At 42.6% G+C, this 14,386-nt stretch overlaps 1 protein-coding gene across 5 annotated transcripts in view; it reads right to left on the bottom strand.

The window, feature by feature from the left end:
* WIPF2 (WAS/WASL interacting protein family member 2) overlaps positions 1-14,386 on the bottom strand; it is a 38,261-nt gene that overhangs the window by 9,000 nt on the left and 14,875 nt on the right. For 4 of the 5 annotated variants that reach the window (XM_033090312.1, XM_033090313.1, XM_033090310.1 and 1 more), the window contains 4 exons: positions 8,966-9,097; positions 4,366-4,498; positions 3,543-3,659; positions 2,542-3,198 (listed from right to left, as the gene is read on the bottom strand). In XM_033090312.1, the coding sequence (XP_032946203.1) occupies positions 2,542-3,198; positions 3,543-3,659; positions 4,366-4,498; positions 8,966-9,028 (970 nt within the window). In that variant the 5' untranslated portion in view covers positions 9,029-9,097. Of the gene's footprint in view, positions 1-2,541; positions 3,199-3,542; positions 3,660-4,365; positions 4,499-8,965; positions 9,098-10,291; positions 10,314-14,386 lie in introns of those variants that run through there. The other variant, XM_033090314.1, reaches the window with a different exon arrangement.

The raw sequence follows: 14,386 nt of genomic DNA, 5'->3' as shown, positions 1-14,386 counted from the left end.
TCCACTTCTGTTCCTGGGTCAGGTTAAGATGTAGGCTCTGCTCAGATAAAGGGTCTTTAAAAAAAATTCCTAAGTTAAAAACAAAATTTTTTAACCTAAACTTTGTAGAACCAAAGGCCACCTTAGGACTATATCCTATAGCTAAAGCCAGGAAGATACGGGCTAACAAAAATAATAGGCTCCTGCACGACTGCCTTTTGGACTGCCAGCTCTCCTAGAGTATAAATCTCTATGTAATTAACCAAGCAGCAGCACAGGTTAATGGGCTTTCAATACATGTTTCTTGATGATATAACTTCTATACCTGCATGGACTGACGGTTCAAAATAAAAGCTCAAAAGCCATTTGAGGAGGATGTGGCTCCAAGTCCAATGATACAAGAGGATGTGGGAGCCCCAATTCCTGGGTCTCAGAAAGCCCCGGAGAGCTGCTGTCATGGTCTCCCTCGCTCTCTACTTTGTTACGCTATTCTGTAAAAAGATCACACAACCCTATCTACCTCTTCTAGGACTCCTTAATGCCCTCCTTACACAGCTTAGGAACACGGTCCATTGTTACAATCACGCCCTTAACACACATCCTGAAATTAACTCCCTCGCCCCTCTCTCCCTCCCAGTCTCATGTGCCTAAACACTGCTAATCCTGCTTAAATACAACTCTGCCCAACTCAGCATCTGCAAATGCACCAAGCTCATTAACCTCGCTCTAAATGGATTAGGCCCAGCCTAATGGCGAGTGGGCCTCCCCTGTTCCTGGTTATCCTAAGCCCACTTCCCTACTCCATTCACTCTCCCACGCTCCCACAGAACCACTGCAAGCCCTCTTCTCTCTCTCCTCAATCTCCCTCTCCTTTGCTCTCCTCACTCAGCAGATGTCCTTGCTTTCTATTTCCCCAAAACAGAAGTAAATGAAAAGAAACTGTACATGCTCCTACCACCACACCCCCTTGCCAACTTGCTTCGATGCCTATATGCTCTGCCTTCCCTCCTGTTACTATGGAAGAACTATCTGTGTTCTTATCTGAGGGCAACCTCTTACCTATGGATCAGATTCCATTCCTTCTGGCCTCAAGGACATTCCTCAGGCAGTTTCCTCCCTCTCTACTGGACAATTCCATCAGTATACAAACAGATGCTGAAATCTCTCCCACCTTGGGAAGAAAACAAATCTAACCCTCAATCCCACGTTCCATTTATCTGCACCCCCCACACGCATTTACAGAAAACTCCTTAAGGGATTTCTATATTATCTCCAATTTCTCTACTATTCCTGCCTTTGTGAACCCATTCCAATTAGACTTTCACCTCCACCGCTCCACTAAAACTACTCAAAAGGGTTCCAGGTTGTTTGGCAGTCCCAAAAAATGACTCCCATGTCGCTGAAACCAACGTCATTCTTAGGCTTCCACTTAACTGACCCAGAGGTAGCACTGGACACGATCACTCGCTCAGTCTTGGAGTTTTCCCATCACTCTGTTTCCCTCCTTCCTTCCTCCCTGGAGGCTCTTCTAAGCTCCTCCTCCTTGGCACTCTTCATCTCTCTGACCTCTAATGTAGGAGGGCCCCAGGCCTCAGACCTCTTCTCTACAGTCCCTTCCTAGGTGATCGCACCCAGCATGTGGTTTTCAGTATCGTTCAAATTTCTCTCTCTAGCCCAGACCTCTTCCGTGAATTTCAGAATTTGAGAGCCAGTCTCCAATTCATTATTTACTCTTGAATATCTAACAAGCACCTCAAACTTGACTTGCCTAACACCAAATACCTATTTTCCTCCAAACCTGCCATGGTCCTACCCACCTGCCCACTTTATTGAAATAGCCTCCTAAGTGGTCTCCTTTTGCCACCTTTGTCCTCCTGCAGTCTGTTCTCAACGTAAGAGCTGGTGATCTTTTTAAAAGGTAAATCAATGCTACTTCTCTGTTCCAACCCCTCCAGGGGCTCCTGACAAAGTAAAACTCAAAGCCTTTACAAAGTCCTACATACAATGTTCTCCCATGGAAATCTAGCTTTCTGACCTCCATGCTCTGCCACTTTTCCCCTCACTCATTCTAGGCCTGCCCCAGTGGCCTCCTTGCTGCCCACCCCCCCCATCTCAGGACCTTTGCATTTGCTGTTCTCCATGCCTGTTTAGCTTATTCCCTCACTTTCTTCAGGTCTTTGCCAAATTGTCACTTTATCAGTAAGGCCTTCCCTGATCCCTGACCCCACCCCCACCCATACCCCTGTAATTGGAAATATCACCCCACCCCAGAATATCCTATCCCCCTTCTCCACGTTGTATTTCTCTAAAGTATATACATACTATGTAGTTACATATTTTTTTTACTAATTTGTTTGACTGTCAAGGAGTGCAGGAATTTCTTCTATTTATTGCTGTTTCCCTAACAATAGAGTCTGACACATAAAAAGGCATTCAATAAACGTGTTGAAGAGTAAGTGAATTCTTATTCTCTTCAATCACTGGAGAGCTTTGAGGAAAAGAGTGAAAAGATAAGCTTAACTCTCAGTATGACAGGAAAAAAAGGTGCTTCCAGACACTTACCTGCTCCCCGACTGGGAGGGTCTCGAGCTGGGGGAGGTGGCCTATTACTTTGTAAAGAAGGGGAGGCTGAGGTGGGTGGGGGAGGTGCTAGGCCTCTGACAGGCCCTGGTGTCTTCCTATGCAAAGAATTGTGTCTCTGTGGCAGCTCGGGGGCTGACTCATTAGTGGGACTGGAAGGTCCATTGGGGACCCCTGGCGGCTGGCGGTAAGGCGGCGGCGGAGGAGCCAGGGACTGGCTACTTGGTCCCGTTCTGATAGTCACAGGGGAAGGAGGTGGTTTGACGGGGGGTGGAGCAGGAGGTCCCTCTCGACCAGGGTGAAGCCTCTGTCCAGGTGTGGGCGGCAAGGGTTTCTCTCTGTTGTAGGCTGGGACTTTGTTGCTGTGCATAGGCAGAGGTGTAGGGGGTGCGTTGGCACGACGCCCTGGGGGTGGCGGCGGAGGGGCGGAAGAGCTGTGCTTCATGCCCGTACTGCTGGTGGTGTTAGGCCGAGAAAGGTCCGGTAATGATGGTCTCTGCATCCGGGGTAGTTCTGGGAGTGACGCCCGGCTGCTGTCTGTATCATCTTGAGGGCGCCCGCTGGCTGTAGACACTGGAGGCCTTGGGGCAGCAGCTCGAGAACTGGGGACTTGTAGGGCTGGCTTACCAACTACGTTCTCTACAAATATACCAGACAATACTGGGTCAACAGAGCTCGAGATATGCTGTCGGTCAGTATCTCTACTTCACCCAGCCTCATTAGTGCCACCTGCACAGCAGCAAGGAAAGCATTTGTACAAGACTCGGTTTGAATCCGGCTCAGGGCCCATTAACAAACACTACTGACATAAACAGAATACATTCTTATTTAATGCCTTCTCTTTATTCTACTCTGTAACTCCTCCCCTACTCCCACTCCTCCTCCTGCCTCTGCCACACTCCTCAACCCCCGATGGATCATGAGGCAGCAGTCAGAAATTAACATACTTGGGAAATAAACCTAAGAAAGTACTTATCAGATACCTGAAACGTCCTTGGCTCCCACAGGTCGGAGCTTTGGCACTCCTCCTTGGAAGAGACCTCCCTTGGGCTGTAGGGCACCTGCTCCAGAGCCATAACCAGCACTGCTTCCTTTGGGTTCTGGAAAGCATACCATCTATTAGGGCTTTCATTTCATATACTCTAAGCTGGTGATCAAGTCAATTCTGAGGAGAAACTCTTTCTCTACCTGGGCTCTAATTTGCAAACAAACCTATCTTGCTTTTGCCTTTCAAAAAAAAAAAAGCTAGGACTCTCTGCTCCACAGCTTCATGTGACAATGAAACTCTTTGCAGTGATAAAAGAAAAACAAAAGGAACAAGGAGCCAATCTTCCCTTATTTAGGCCAGAGGGATAACCAGGATAAAGACATGTTCAACAGAGTTTTCTGGGCTCTTCTCTCATAGTCCCAGATGGTAGTGGGGGGGGGAGCTAATGGCTCAGGGACCCAGGTGTGAGCAAACTCCCCAGAGGCCTTTCAGAATGGACACTGTAGCAATTATAAAATCATCGTTGGCTTCAGCTGAGTGGTTTTTAGAACTGTGATCCTCTCCTCAGAGAACAGCTGAGGATGTGCCCTAACAAGCACTAGTGACATAAGAAATGGGAGTCTCAACCTGAGAATGCTCCCCAAAGGTCAAAAAGAAGTTTCTAAGGTATTCAAATGAACAGATGGGAAGAGAGCCAAAGAATATCCCAGGACAAAACTCTTCCACTCAAGACCCAACAATAAAAATGACAATACAACCAAGTCTCCAAATCAATCCTCGGATCCGGGTGGGTCACTGGAAAGGAAGCTCAGACTCACTCTCAATGACGGGAGCACTCCGATCATTAACGGCGGTCACCTTCTTCAGCTTGGTCCCTTTGCAGATGTCCTGTAAGAGGGCGCCGCGACCCCGCTGCTCATCTCGACTCAGCTTGGGCTGCTCTGTGTTTGCCTGGAGGCAGAGGGAAATGGAAATTCACCCCCAAGAGTCCCGTTCATCACAAGCTCAGGGTAAATGCCTTAAGCCAAACTAGATTCCAGGAGATGCCTGTGCAACCTCATCAGATATTTGTGCCCACCAGCAGCATCAATGCGCGTCACCATCCTTCTTAGTCTGTTTTCTCCTGTCCTGTGAAGGGTACAGGTCTCCCTCCTACTCAGAAGCTTCTGCGAGGAGGCCTGCACTAAGATTTACTGAGTACCTATGCACTAGGCTTCTGTGTTAGATGCTTTATATGTATCAGCAGCAGCAAGGCAAACATTTATTGAGCCCCTGCTATGCTCCGGCATTGTGCTAAGCATATTACTTTCATTACCTCATTTAAATCCTGAAATATTCCTATGACCAAACTACAACAGATGCACATGGACAGACAGATAAGTGGAACAAAATAGAAAGCCTATAGGCAGGCCCAGACCTATTTAAGAAATAATAAAAGTGTATTTCATCAGAAAGAGTAGATTATTAAAGACAAGGTGTTAATCACTGGTAATTTGGGGGAAAACAATAAAGTTAAATACCTACCTCACAGCTTATTCTCGAACAAATTCTAGCTGAATTATAAAATTTAAGTGTAAAAAAACCTCACAGATATACATACAAAAAATAGCTAAGGGAAGGACTTTCTAAGCATGACAACTAAAATGCAGGAAAAGATGGACAGACTTGTTTATTACAAATTATTTACTTAGGAAAGTAAGTAAACAAACAGATGATATACCGGAAGGAAAAATCATCTGTGACAAATGTAACATATGATAGACACAAAAGTAGTGTCCTAAATCTATAAAGCATTAAATATAAAGATGACTTAGTAATCAGTAGGATAATAAGCAAAGCATATGAACAATACCGTGTAAAAGTAATCAAAGAGCCAGCAAATATGAAAATAAAATTCAACTACAATAAAAGAAATGCAGGGGAAAACACAGTACTAGTATTTACCTATGAAATTGGTAAAGGTTAAGATTAGAACTAAAGAGACTGCTAGCTTCCTGAAGGCAGGGACGACAATGAGCAGCGGTGTGCAGTGCCGGGCACGTTGCAGATGTTCAAAACACGGTGTAGAATAAATAACTGCGCTATGATGCTCAGAAGGATTCAGGGAAACAGGTACTCTTTTGCACTACATGCAGTAAGGTAAATTGGTATGATCTTTCTAGAAAGTAATTTATGTATTAAACACCTTTTAAACGTCGAGCACAAGAATTCTACTCCTAAGAATTAACTTTCAGAAAATCACTGGAGACGTGCAAAAAGATGTTGATAATATAGCAAAAAATGGCTTATAATAGCATAACACTGAAAATAATCTAAAAGTTCAACCAAAAAGAACCATGATAACCATACAATGGGATGCCAGTTAAGCTCTTAAAGATATAGAAGTATCTCTCTGTAGCAATAAATGTTTGCCACAATCAAGTAAAAAATACTATAAAACAATACATATAGCATGATTGCAGTTTTCTCTTTTATAGAATCGGAGTAACAGGAGAACTTATCTCACAGAGTAGTTTTGAGAATTAAATGATATTAATGACACTTTTCAAGAGCTTAGTACAGTGCCTTATGTACAATAAAAGATCAATAAACAGTAGCTAGATTACATTTGAAAGAAAAAAGATGCACACATACAGAAATTTTCTGGAAGAATATATGCTGATACCAGCAAAAGTTAACTTCAGGTAATAATTATGTTTATCTGTATTTTCTAGCTTTCCTACAATCAATATATAAAACATACAAAATGTTAACAGAGGGTAGTTATAGATTCTTTTTCCCATTTTCTGTCATTGGTATTCTCTAATTTTTCCCCACATTTTTAGTACACTAAAAAGTTTTTTAATGATATCACTAACCATTTAATGACAAGCCATTCACGATGTATGAATGGGTAAGAAGAGCATATGAGAAATCAATATATAAAGCACAATATTTTTAAAAAAGAGTATATAGATAGAACTGAAGGGAGGGGCAGGATATATACAAAACCGTTATGAATGGTTGCATTATGGGTAATTGCTCCTTTTAGCTTATCCACAGTTCATCAATTTCTTGAACATACTCCTTTTGTAAAGAGAAAATTATTATTAAAATATGACTAAACACATCCAAAATTGAGTTTACACCCTTTCTCCACAAACAGCACCATCATTCTGCGCTTGGGAATGCTTGGATGCACTTGGGTGCTATTTACAAGAGAATATTTTTCTGGTAAATAGCACCATCATCAATTGATTCCCCAAACTAGGGTCATCCAAACCTCCTTCCTCTTCCTCACTCTGCCATCTGTCATCAAAGACTTTACTTTCTAAGTGTCTCTTGTCTCCACTCTCCATCCTCACTGCTTTAGTCCAGACCCTCAATTTTCAATTGCAACATGTTTCTGTCTCCAGTCTCAACTCCCAACCCCTGTCCACACTGTTAAGTGACCCTTCTAATACAAACCCAGTCAGGTTACTCCAGCTCCTGAAAATATTCCACACCTCCCCATCTTTACTGGGAGAAAAATCCAAACCCTCAGCTCACATGTCCAGCTTCACCTCCCACCATAGCCCTCCCATTTTCAAGCAATAATCTAAACCTCTGTGCTTTCTCACAAATCAGCATCCTTCCACATTCTGCTTGTCTCCCTCCCTCTTCTCTTTCTGGCTAACCCCTACTCATCCTTTAAGACTCAGCTCAAGTATTACCTCCCCCCAGAAGCCTCCTCTGACTGCCTCCTCTCCTTCCAACCACCAGGTAAGGTGCCCTTCTTTGTGGCCTCAAATGTTGACTTATCTGTCTTATCCATTATACTGGGAGCTCTTGAAAGGTAGAAATTGGGCTGGCCCGGTGGCTCAGGTAGTTGGAGCACAGTGCTCCTAACGCCGAGGTCACCAGTTCAATTCCCACATGGGCCAGTGAGCTGCGCCCTCTACAGCTAAGATTGTGAACAACAGTTCTTCCTGGAGCTGGGCTGCCGTGAGCAGCCGGAGGTTAGCATGGGCTGCTGTGTGTGTTGCCCTGGGCTACCGTGTGCTACCATGAGCAGCTAAGTGGCCGGCAGCCAGCATGAATGGCCAGCAGCCATCCCAGCAGCCATCGTGAGCGGCCGGCAGCTGGCGAGCATGGCCAAGGCAACCGACTGCCTCAGCCAGGGGGAGCGCAAGGCTCCTAATACCAGCAGGGGCCAGGGAGCTGTGTCCTACCCAAGGAGACTGAGAAACAACGGCTTGAACCGGAGTGGGGGGGGGAGGCGGAAGAAGGGGGAAAAAAAAGAAAGGCCGAAATTGTCTCATTTCTGGGCGATGGTATTATGGGTGACTTTTATTTGCTTCTTTTTGCTTATCCACGTATTTTCCCTCTCTTTCAATTATATAAGTAAATTCTCGTTGTAAAAGAGTAAAACAATATGTAGGCACAGAGTAAAATTATGGGGGTTTTCTAACTTGTATGCCTAGCCAAGTCCCTGACACACAGTAAGCCCCCAACAAAAGGCTACTGAGTGAGTGACAAAGACAGCATGATGCAGGGCAGTAATCCAAGAGGTTATAGAGATCCAAGGATATCCTACGGGTCCTTGAATCCCACTATAACCAGAGCAGCTCTGCTTTCATCTACTTTACTTACTGGGCTTCCAATAGAATTTCATCCAAAAAGGGGATTCATACATATATCCTCAAGTGAAATGTCTGAAAACTAGATGAAAAAAAAAAGCTGGCAGACCTGATTTCTAGTGGTAGTTCAGAACCAAATTAGCTAGGCAAGTCACTTTCCCTCTTTATAGCACAATTTCTCATCTGTTAAACACTGTGCGTGTACCTCTGGAATATTCATTCTCTGTAGTTTTTTCACTAAATTTTATAAAAATGCGATAAAGCACCCAGGTTGCTTCTTTCTCAGGTGAGACCGGATGTCACAATCCAGATATAGTTAAAGAGGCTGCTTCCTTGGTTGAGAAGCTACACTGCTTTTTAAAATTCCATGATCAAACCTTTGAGTCTTCTTACTAACACATTCCATAAACTTTCTTTCTTGATGAGGTGTTAGACGTAATGGACTTGGTTTTAAAATGAACTGATTTGGAGAAGAGGAGGAGTTGAAATGGTAGCAAGAAACCACCACCAGAAACTGCCATCCTTTTTCTCAACGATGCCAGAGAAATGAAGCAGACCTTTATAGAACAAATAGTTTTAGGGGGAAACGCCAGTTCCTACCTGTCCTAATCTCTATTTAAACTGAACCAGGACAAGAAAACAAGACAAGCCATTATGGTCCTACGAGTACCTCTCAGGAATCAGAACTAGCTGATAAGGGCAGATGTTACCTGTTTCTTCTCCTTCTTCCTGCACCACGTCTTTGAGTACTCTCACTCTTACAACAGGAAGCCCTAAGTATCCATTAAGGTTTGAGATAGCTGGTGGAAGGATTACCTACCTGATTAAATGTGGGAGGTGGAGGAGGACCAGGTGGGGGCGGAGGGGGAGGAGGAATTGGCATCCTTGCCCTGCTCGCAGCTGGCACTGCTCTCTCTCCGTTTTAATTTGCAGCTTTAGGTCACTCATATACCTGCAAATGAAACAGAAATTCATGAGAACAACTTTGCCATTAGAGACAGTAAGTACCAGGAGAACTAGGTCACTGGGCATGACATCAGAAAACCTAAGCAACTCATTTCCTAGTTCTACTGTGACATAGTCCAGGGCTTGGTAAACCTTTTCTGTAAAAGACCAAGTAATAAATATTTTAGGCTTTGTAGGCCACATATAGTCTCTGTGGCATATTACTCTGTTTTATTTTGACATTTTTAAAAAATAAACTATTTTTTTAGAGTAATTTTAGGTTCAGAGCAAAATCGAGCTGAAAGTACAGACCATACTCACATAACCCTGTTCCCCACACACATACACAGCACACACACCCCCACACACACTATCTATAGCCTGGATTTTTTCCAAGCAAACCTCCATTGACACCACATTATCACCCAAAGTCCATAGTTTGCATCAGGGTTCACTCTTGGTGCTGTCCATTCTATGAGTTTGGACAAATGTATAATGACAACTACCCACCATTGTAGTATCACACAGAATAGTTCAACTGCCCGAAAAATAATCTGTGCTCTTACTGTTCATCCCTCCTTCCTCCCCAACTCCTGGCAATCACTGACGTTTTACTAACTCCATAGATTTGCCTTCCCCAGAATGTCCTAGAATTGGAATGTTATATAGTTGGAATGATATAATATGTAGCCTTTTCAGATTGGCCTCCTTCACTTAGTAATATGCACTTAAGTTTCCTCTACGGTATTTTCATGGCCTGGTAACTGATTCCTTTTTAACACTGAATAGTATTCCACTATCTGGATGTACCATTGTTTATCCATTCACCTACTGAAGGATATCCTGTTGCTTCCAATCTTAGCAATTATGAATAAAGCTGCTATAAATATCCATGTGCAGGTTTTTGTTTGGACACAAGTTTTCAGCTCATATGAGTAAATACGAAGGAGCATGACTGCTGGATCATATGGTAAGAGTATGTTTTGTAAGAAACTGCCAGACTGTCTTCCAAAGTGGCTATACCATATTGTACCCTACCAGCAATGCATGAGAGTTCCTTCTATTCCACTTCCTCGTGAGCATTTGGTGTGGTCAGTGTTTTAGATTTGGGCCATTCTAATAGGTGTCTAGTGGTATCTCATTGTTTTAATTTGCAATTCCCTAATGACATATGAAGTTGGACATCGTTTCACATGCTTACTTGCCGTCTCTATATCTTCTCTGGTGAGGTGTCTGTTCAGGTCTTTTGCCCAGTTTTTAATCAGGTTGTCTGTGTTCTTATTGTTGAGTTTTAAGAGTTCTTTGTTTATTTTGGATAATAGTCCTTCATCAAATGTGTCTTTTGAAAATATTTTCTCTCAGTCTGTGGGCTGTCTTCTCATTCTCTTGATTGTTACATTTTAAAGATGTAAAAATCATTCTTAGTTCATGGGCCATACAAAAACAGACCGTGGATCATGTCTGACTCACGGGTCAAAGATTACTGGCCCCTGGTATAGTCACACCCCTGGAATCTGATCGGAGCATAAATACCATGAGAGAATTTAGCTACTTATCAGGTCACAAAAAAACTATCCAGCTATCCCTCTATTACACTGAGTAAGTGATCCTCATTTTACAAATGAGACTAAAGTCAGGGAAGTGTCTTACCGTCAGACATTAAAGTAGGGGGCAAAGATAAAACCAAAACTCAAGAACAGTAACCACCCCCAAAAAGCTGTCCCAAGGAAATTCCACTTCTTGATCCCAACATATTAAAGCCAAAACAACATGACCACTGTAAGTACAACTTGCAGATGACAAGAAAGGTTCAATAAAGGATAATCAACTTCGTCCATTAATCCATGGAAGAAATGCTTCCAAGCAAGGTGATTAATGAGATTAGGTCACAGGAAAATTCACATGGAGCCCCTAGCACAGAGGGGTGACCATGTGTACCCCCAGCACAGATGGGTGACCATGTCTACCTCCTAGCATAGAGAGGTGACCATGTGTACCAAGCCAAGTCTAAAAGATCCAACCAGCACAGCCATCCACTGGGGAGATTTGGTTCTGAACTCTACAGGGGTGATCAAAATCTCTGTGAATAAAGGAGTAACCACTTAATCGCTTCTCTCAATGCCTTGGGAATGATGAAAGGAAAAGGCAAATATTCCAAAGGTTCTATAAAACCCAGAACCTTTGTCAGTGGGCAGAATTTGATCAGAAACATGACTATGAAGGTCCTCCAAACCCCAGCTCCTTCCAGTGTAATGCCAGCATAGGCTGGCTGGCCAAAAGGGCTTTTTGCTCCAACCACAGACAAAGAACTGGGCAGTACTTTGGCTAGGTGGTTCCCATGGAGAATGGAACCTGAACTCACTTCAAGAAACAAGCAGCTGATGCCCCTCCAAGGGAAATACCCTCTCAGTTCTGTTTCAAAGCTAAGTCTAGTCTTTCTTTGCCAGGGATCTAACACACTAGACTTTTAAAACTGATCAGAATAGCAAATCTTCATAAGCAGAAAACATCTATCACTGGAGTGGGGGACACACGAATCTAAAATAAAAGAAACATAGAGAAGAAGAAAAAAATGTTCTTCTATTTAAAAAATAATTGTCTATTGAGAAACAAACATTTTCAACTAATTCCAGTCACCTGAGTTCCTGCCTTTTCTGAATCCCTAGTTCTGCCTATATTTGCCACTGCCACAGTTGAAACAGTCTTCTAGAATAATCTGGAAAAGAGATTCAGACAAGTCCCTAATTCTTCCCGTATCCACAGGTGATCCAACCTACATGCTACAAAGTTAAGAAATGACCTAAAGGAACAACCGTATACAGTGAGCGCCACTTATTAATAAGCAAAGCAGTGATCTCTAGCAAGGCAGATCTTTTTCTAAAGTCACTCACTGCAAAAGACCACTAATACATTACAGAGTTAAAGATGCCTTCTTCAAGTAGGTGCAATTCCAATTCCAATTCCAAAATAGATTAAAAACAACAAAAAAAAATCGGGCCAGCCCGGTGGCTCAGGCGGTTAGAGCTCCATGCTTCTAACTCCGAAGGCTGCCAGTTTGATTCCCACATGGCCAGTGGGCTCTCAACCACAAGGTTGCCAGTTCAATTCCTCAAGTCCCTTGCGGGATGGTGGGCAGCGCCCCCTGCAACTGAAATTGAACACGGCACCTTGGGCTGAGCTGCCTCCCAGATGGCTCAGTTGGTTGGAGTGCATCCTCTCAACCACAAAGTTGCTGGTTCGACTCCTGCAAGGGACGGTGGGCTGCGCCCCCTGCAACTAGAAAACGGCAACTAGACCTGGAGCTGAGCTGTGCCCTCCACAACTAAGACTGAAAGAACAACAACTTGAAGCTGAATGGCACCCTCCACAACTAAGATTGAAAGGACAACAACTTGACTTGGAAAAAAGTCCTGGAAGTACACACTGTTCCCCAATAAAGTCCCCAATAAAGTCCTGTTCCCTTTCCCCAATTAAAAAAAAAAAAAAATCTTAAAAAAAACTTCTAAAAAACAAAAATCGCCTTCACAAGTGACTGACTGTAGTGTTGACCACCAGCAGTGGCTCCAGGCTTGCTGCTGCCTCAGAGATTGTCCGCATGCACGCCCCACTCCCAGCAGCGATGTCTAGTGTACAGTGCTACACTACAGTGGGGGATTACGGCTTCCACTTTACAGGCGAGGGCACTAAAGCTCCAGGAATGGGAGTGCACACAGCGCACTAGAGAGAAAGACTAACCTGACCTGAGGGTGACCACCCAAGATACATCAGGAGGAAACTGTGGAGTTAGGACTCGAACTCATGTTCTGAGCCCCTTCTATTTCACTAATTACTGGAAAAAAATCTCTACTGGAAATTGGTTGGATTTAGCAATTTTCTGGTATTGCTTCCAAATGAAAATTTAACCCACTCCAAGTTTCTACTCTAGTGATAAAATATGAACAGCTCTCTGTATGTTTTCCAAGAGCAGCCCATTTATGTAAAATTAAATCAATGCAACTTTCCTTTCCCTGAAAATCCCCAAAGAAGTTTTATTCAAACAAATTTAGCATTGACACTTACGATCAGTAATCCAATGAAGAGGGTGTGCTTTGAGAAGTGCTTTTAGTTAAAAACAAATGAACCAATGCCACACAGGTACTAGATTTATCGACGTGATCACTTTGTAAGGTATATAAACGTCTAATCAGTATGTTGTATACCTGAAACTAATCTAATATTGCATGTCAACTATAATTGCAAAATAAAAGTAAAAATGAAAATTTTTTCAAAAAATAAACCAAAAACAGTTCATAAGGTTTTATGACAGAAAGACAAATTTTAGTGACCAATTATTTTTAGTAAAAGGACAAATTCAGATCTTCTGGAGCACTGCCTATTGCAATTTTAAGAATCTAACATTCCTGAGGTTAAACCTGAGATTAAACATAAAAAGAAAAAAGAGGGTTCTCGACAGAATTTTAAGTCTTTCCTTTCTGATCTATTAAATTAGAACGACAAGCCTCACTATCTGTGCTCTTCAGAGTCCCTGGTTTTCAGAAATATTTTGAGATTGCCTCTAGTTCAGCAACATAGCAATTCTCATCCCCTTCTTAAACTCTTCCATCATAAAAACCACGATATAATACAGCTTTTCACATCCTCAGGAGTCAGTTTCTTTTAAATAAAGATCAGAGAGCATTATTTCAAATCTTCCTGATGTCAAATTTATTCAGATGTCTTCATAAAATCAAGCAATGAACTTTTAAAAAGTGCTTTCTTCTATTTCTCAAAAGACCAAATCTATTTTCCTATTCAACTTCCTAATATTTCACCCAAATATTCCTACATTTTAAGAGCAAGAGACTTCCTGAGTACAAAGACACTGACTATTGCCTTTTGCATTTGAGAAATAAAGAATCCAATTTCATTGTTGCTTTTTTCATATGTTTAAAATCATCTAAGAGGTATCCTAGTTACCACAACAATCTGGGGCCTTTATTCAAACGGCATTCTGCTGTTATAAAACTCAGGTTTCAATTGCGAGTTATTTTAAAAAGGAAAAAAAAATCTAAAATCTTAATGCCATCTACTTTCATTCTTAGAGACCTCAGGTAACAGTACTTTCCTTTAATCCTGGCTTTGATTACAGCGTAAATTACAGTTTTTGTATCGGAGAACCCAACAAAATCCCACAGGGAGAAATACCGACCTTAAAAAGTAGGCTGCCTCCCCTCAGCAAAGCCTCAAGGGCCTTGGTTCCACCTTACAAGAACCAGTCATGAGTAGGAATTTGGGTTGTCAACAAGAAAATTATCTC

Source organism: Rhinolophus ferrumequinum, chromosome 21 (genome assembly GCF_004115265.2).
Source record: "Rhinolophus ferrumequinum isolate MPI-CBG mRhiFer1 chromosome 21, mRhiFer1_v1.p, whole genome shotgun sequence".
NCBI classification, from domain to species: Eukaryota; Metazoa; Chordata; class Mammalia; order Chiroptera; family Rhinolophidae; genus Rhinolophus; species Rhinolophus ferrumequinum.
The sequence above is the reverse complement of the archived record's forward strand: the minus strand, read 5'-3'. Positions and strand labels throughout refer to the sequence as shown.